Raw genomic sequence first — 6140 nt, forward strand, 5'->3', positions numbered from 1 at the left:
TTTACGCTCGCCCATTTTCTGTGGCGTTTTCGTGTGACGTCAGGAGGGGCCGAGCTCGCAATTGGCTGCGCTGCTGCACGGCTCCCCGGCCTTCAGACAGAGTCAGTCGGCCCAGCGTTTCGTCCGCCGGCCGCCGACGGGTCGTCGCAATTCGTTCGCTCAGTTGAAACGAAGCCAGGACACGTTTGTGAATGGAAGAATGTGCCTTTCTTTACTTGGTTAGTTTGTACACTGTATCTAGCTCCAAGTCAAGGTCGCTTCACACAAGCGCTGCACAAGCGCACATGCGACGCTTCGCTGACTGGTACGCCGCTAGGAAAATATAAGGCCTCTTGAAGGCGGGAGAAGAGTCAGCGAAGTCAATATAGGTACTAAGGAAATAAAATCAACTGATATTTTTACCGTACAGCGTAAAACTAGGGTGCGGAAAGCACTTTTTTGCGCTGGGCGAACAACCACAGCGGTCTGATCAGCAGCACGACTACGCATCTGCGAACGCTTTTCCGTCTACGAAATGCAATTGCTAGACGTGAGCTATTGTGGAAACTCGGGGTACGCTTATTGCACGAGCGCAATACAACAAATAGTCACCTAAGCTTCTTGAAATGCCAAAACTAAATAAAAGTGTAAACGTGCTGTACAATATATACCTTATATTACCAAGGTCGGCTGAGCCGCTCTCGTGGCTTAGTCATTCCACTTCCGGTCACCGTAGCGTTCGGACGCGGAATCATGAGCTCCGAAGGAGCGGCGATAACGGCCCAGTCTGGCCGCGGTAACAGGATTTCTGCCAACGACTCCCAGGATTATCAAGTGCTTTTGCCCCAGTTGCCCACCGGTCAGTCTGTTTTGAATACTGTGTTTCTGCATGCCGACATGCGTGCACGCCCGTATCGTGTCGAGGACTTTCGAGACGCTTTGACGCGTCTCTCTTTGCTCGCCGACGTGGTGGCATTGGGGGCGTATCAAATGAGTCACGTTTGGGCCGTGACTTTTAAGTCAGCGGAAGGCGTCAAAAAAATGTTAGCCCAGAGTGAAGTAAAAGTGAAGGACCGCCGGTGCATTGTGATAGACCCTTCAAACCAGGAAGTTCGGCTGAAGCTTCACTGGCTTCTTTACAATGTGCCGGATGAAGATGTTTGCGCTGCGTTCGCTCCCTACGGACGCGTCGTCGAAGTGCGCAAGGAGCGTTGGCGTGTGGACGGCATACGGGATAAGGGCTCAACTCTGCGGTCGGTAGCTCTTAAGTTGAAACCGGGAGTGACCATGGACGACCTGCCGCATGAACTCCGAGTTGGGGGGGACAAGGCTCTCGTCGTTGTCGCCGGCAGGGCCCCCCAGTGTTTGCGCTGCAACACCAAGGGCCATATCCGGCGCGACTGCAAAGTGCCGCGCTGTTCCTCCTGCCGCCGCTACGGGCATGAGGCAAGTGCGTGCGTCAAGACGTATGCCAGCGTCACTGGGCCGACGAGGGAGGAAGACCTTCGCGAAAACCTCATGGACGAGGCGGACGCGGAGGAGACTGCAGCCGGAACCACCGGTGAGGCGGCAACGGAGCAGGACCCGGCGGGAAGGGTTGAGGCCGAGGCTGGTCGGAGCGCTCCTGAAAAGGAGCAGCCTGGTGAGCTGAAGACGCTTCCCCCCAACTCCTCGTCGAGCAAGGATAGTGGCACCAAGGTGGTGCGTCAGGAGACACCGCCGGCTCCCGCAGTGGACGACGAACTCATGGAACTCGGTGGTGACGATGCTAGCGTTGCCGCCGGAAAGCGTCAGCGTGAGAACAACGTCACCGACCAGGGCACCGATGAGTCCAGCAGCGGTGAGCCGCCAGCGAAGGCGGTTTTGGGGCGACGTGTGGGCTACAAGTCCAAACCAAGCGTTCCCCCCGACCGGCCGACGCCGCCTGGAAAGCCCACGTAGGACTGGACTGGTACTCCGAAACGTTACTCTGCATGCCATTCTACTGGGTTGGTGTGCACTACAGTATCGAGGCAGGGGGGTGTGTTGAGTTCGGGGACTAGTGTTTACATAGCTTAAGGCGTCCTTTCATCTTTCATTAGTGTTCAGTTCACCCCATAATTTGCGTTGTGCCACCTTGAATGTACGCGGATTGTCTGAGCGTAAGCGTCAGAACCAGTTGTACAGGCTTATCAACGAGAAAGATTTAGACGTGGTAGCCTTACAAGAAACGAAAGTGGAGAGCGAGCAGAGCACAGAAAGAATGGCGAATGTGTTCAGTTCACGATATCACGTCTGTGTAAGCCACGCGGTGGGCTTATCGGCAGGATGCGCACTTTTATTTCGTCAGAGTTGCGGCGTTGTTATCCAAAATGTAACGTCCAGTGTTATCGTCGCGAGAGTGGCGAATTATATGTGTGTATGCGCCGACTAAAGCGGATGAAAGGAAAGTCTTCTTTGAAGACTTAAGGCCGTGGTTTGGTACAGAGCGGGCTATTGTATTTCTAGGGGATTTTAACTGTGTGTGCTCTGCTCGAGATAAATTCAGTTGTACACCGTTTCGTGATGGTAGCACAATTGCACTGAGCGAAATCGCAGCAGATTTCTGTTTAGAGGATGTGGGGGATGCCTTAGATGGCACAGGAGCGGTACATTTTACTCATTTTCAAGGTGTGAGTCATGCGCGTTTAGATAGAGTCTATGTATCCCTTGACCTTGTACCAGAGTGCGCAGAGTATAATGTTACGCCTGTGTCTTTTAGTGACCACTGCCTGGTCTCTTTCTTGATTGGTAAGCGAAAAGAAAATGGGAACAAATTTAACTGGAGCCTGTGGAAAATGAATCGCCAATTATTGAAGGATGAAAAATTTGTACTAGAGGTCACTGAAAAGATTAGAACATTAATGGAACAGAATAATTCTAACTGTGCCGCTAAGTGGGAGAGATTCAAAGAAGAAATTAAGCTGAAAGCCTTAGAACGGTCAAGTGCCTTACACCATGATAAAACGAAAAAAGAAGCCCTGCTCAGACGCAACCTAGAAACACTTTTAGCACTAGAGAGCCAGTCACCGGGACTGTGTAAGGATGATATTAAAACCGTGAAACAACAGTTGGAGTTTATCGAAGAAGTAAGGTACCATGGGGCAATAGTCCGAGCCAGAGCGGAGAAGTTTTTGCTAGGTGAAGCACCAACCAAGCGAGCTCTTTGCTCTGAAAAACGTTACGCCACCAGAAACACAATCAGTGAAATAGAGATCAACGGGCATGTATCAAGTGACCAGAGAATAATATCGAACGTCTTTTGTGAGTATTACGATAGTTTGTTTGCATGTCAACCGGTAAACTTAGACCGGTTTAGGGAAGATTTTATGCGTTTCTTGCCGGTCATTGACGACGAGGTTAAAGATAGTCTGGAAGTTTCAATTACACCTGATGAAGTTAAGAAAGCAATTGACGATTTAAATCCGGGCAAGTCTCCGGGACCAGACGGGTTGTGCGCGGCGTTTTACAAAGCGTTTCGTGATGACCTCAGTATAATATTGTGTGAACTCTATATGGAAGCATATGAGCGGGATAGTTTGCCACCATCTTTCTCAAGTTCGCACACTGTGCTCATACCTAAAACAGACGACAGGGATGAACTAAAGAAGGTCACAGCGTATAGGCCAATCACGTTAACTAACGTCGATTATAAAATATTAATGAAAATTCTAGCAGGGAGGTTACAGATGGTGATAACTGATATAGTGGGGGAGCACCAAACATGTGGTATAAAAGGAAGATCTATAACAAGTAATATACACGCAGCGAGAAGCATCCTAGAATGTTGTGACAGTATGGACTTAATTGTAGCCATGCTCCAAATAGACCTCGAAAAGGCCTTTGATAAAGTCTCTCATGAAATGCTTTTTAGCATCTTGGAACAAGTAAACTTGGGAAGAATAATAGTGGGGGGTGTACAAATGGCTTATAAAGGGTGTTCGACAAGTTTGGTTATTAACAAGTCGGTGTGTCGTCCAATCAAGGTCACACGTTCGGTTCGCCAAGGGTGCCCGCTTTCGCCTTTACTTTTTTGTTTATACATTGAGGCCCTCTGCGCAAGCGTAAATAACAACAACAGTATTCATGGCTTTCGGTTGCAGGCATGTGAGGTCCGTGTACTTGCCTATGCGGACGACATTGCTTTTTTGTGCCGTGATAGAGAAAGTATCAGTAGCGCCATTAAAATACTTAATTCCTTTTGTGAGTATACTGGAAGTTCCGTAAATTGGAAAAAGTGTCTGGGGTTCTGGCACGGGTGCTGGGACTGGACACCCAGTGTGTTTGAAGGTGTCAGCTGGCAAGTTACGCCTGCGAAGTATCTAGGTGTCCCGCTGGAAAATTACCGCGACAGCGAGCCGTACTGGCGAAGCCAGACAGCGGCGTTGCGAGAGAAAGCGGAATAGTGGGAGGGAAAGGGTAAAACGTTGTCTGTGTTTGCGCGGGCGACGGTGTGTAATGTGTTTCTGTTCGCTAAACTGTGGTACGTTTTGCAAGTTATTCATTGTTCGAGTGCAAATGTGCAAAGGTTACATCGTGTATGTGCTGTTTTTATCTGGGGCTCGACCTGGGAACGGACGAGTAGAACTAATCTTTTCAGACGTGTGCGTGATGGTGGTTTGTCACTATCGCATCTTTTTCTGCGACAAGTAGTCAATAGATTTTATTTTTTGCGTGAGGTGAAGGACCCCCTACTTCGCACTGTAATTCAGGTTAGGTTAGGTAGATTTCTGCCTCAGTTTGTTATTACGTCATCTTTGTGTTATACCGGAGGACTTCACGGATATCTAAAGGAAGTCGTACAGGCAACACAATTTGTATGTTCGCGTTTTTCCATGGAGTATTTGACTTCAGTGTCGAAGAAGAAGTTGTACAAAGATCTCGTTGAAATCTGCTTTCCTGTGCCACTATACAGATCCATGTTTCGAAGTGGACCAGGACAAGATGTTTTGAAACGTGTAAAAGCAATGGTTGTTCCGCCGGGTGTTAAAACGTTTTTCTTTAAGCTTCATGTTGGTGTGCTCCCGGTTAAAACGTGGATGCTTGACAAGGGTTTGTTCGTGCCCTGGGGAGCAGACTGCTGGCTATGCAAGAAGCCGGAAACTGTTGAACATGTATTTTTGGACTGTTGGGATGCGGTGTTTCTGTGGGATGTACTTCAGAGAACTTTGAAAAAGGAACTTCCCTTGGATCCTCATGGTATACGGTTTCTGGCAGTTGAGAACGATAATGGAGTGCCTTACGACCTATTGATGTTGCTGGTCCTCCACGGAATATGGAGGTCTCGATTGGCAGCTCGTTACTCGGACGTTGATGGACGGCCCGCGAGGCAGTATTTCTGTGAAAGCGTTCATCGCATTGTAGAAATGTGGAAGGGTCAACCTTGTACACCCGAGTGGCTGCAGGAAGTAGAGAAAGTGTTGTCTATGCCCCGTTTTTAGACATAACACGCTGGCTTAGGCAAAGCTAGCGTTTGTTATCTGTAGCACGTTTTTGTGATGTCTGAAACCGGTAATAAAGAAAAAAAAAAGAAAAAAATTGCGCCAATCCACCCCGTGAATGTGGTTGGAAAGCAAAGCTGTAAACGGCAGCCATAACGATTACCCATGCGACGTCACTTAAATTCACTCACATCGCTCTACAAACAGGAAAACCAGAGAAAAGTCAAATGCACTTAACCACACCGTTTGTTACTTTAAAGAGATAATCTTGGTAAGGTTAAATCAATGCATGATGCATGACGGTGTTTGGTTGAGTTGTATTGGTGTAGCACAAGAGTTGAAACTTTTTTCGTAAAATTGAAGTAAGCTCCAACCCAGCGTTAGACGATCTGACTTCTCCGTCTCTGTGCCGCAGACGGAGGCGACGAGATTTGCAACAGAGAAGGAGAAGGAGGAAGAAATGCTTCTGTTCATATTTCTGAACAGCCGGGAGTGCAGCCCTGGGGAGTGATCCATTCTTCTGTGGGGCCCATATGCAGTCCGCGCGGCCTGTGTTCTGTCCACCCGCTGAAGCTGGGTAGGTTGAGAGGGCCTGGACAGCAGCATCTCCCATTGCTCGTGTTGGGTAGTTGGCGGAAAGAGAGGAGTGTGCTCGGGGTTAAAGTCGCACATCCCGATTACGGGGTGGAGTGTTCCTACTTC

The 6140-nt window shown here is 48.8% G+C and overlaps 1 protein-coding gene across 1 annotated transcript; it reads left to right on the forward strand.

Moving 5' to 3' along the window:
• Positions 1-699: 699 nt before the first annotated feature.
• On the forward strand, positions 700-5512 carry LOC144174905 (uncharacterized). The gene has a single exon (XM_077703887.1). The coding sequence runs from the start codon at positions 733-735 to the stop codon at positions 1918-1920; it is 1188 nt and encodes a 395-aa protein (XP_077560013.1). The 5' UTR covers positions 700-732; the 3' UTR covers positions 1921-5512.
• The last annotated feature ends 628 nt before the right edge of the window (positions 5513-6140 follow it).

The sequence above is a fragment of the Haemaphysalis longicornis genome, unplaced genomic scaffold, assembly GCF_048455015.1.
Source record: "Haemaphysalis longicornis isolate Haplotype H1 unplaced genomic scaffold, Haemaphysalis longicornis Haplotype H1 scaffold_1, whole genome shotgun sequence".
Taxonomy (NCBI): Eukaryota; Metazoa; Arthropoda; class Arachnida; order Ixodida; family Ixodidae; genus Haemaphysalis; species Haemaphysalis longicornis.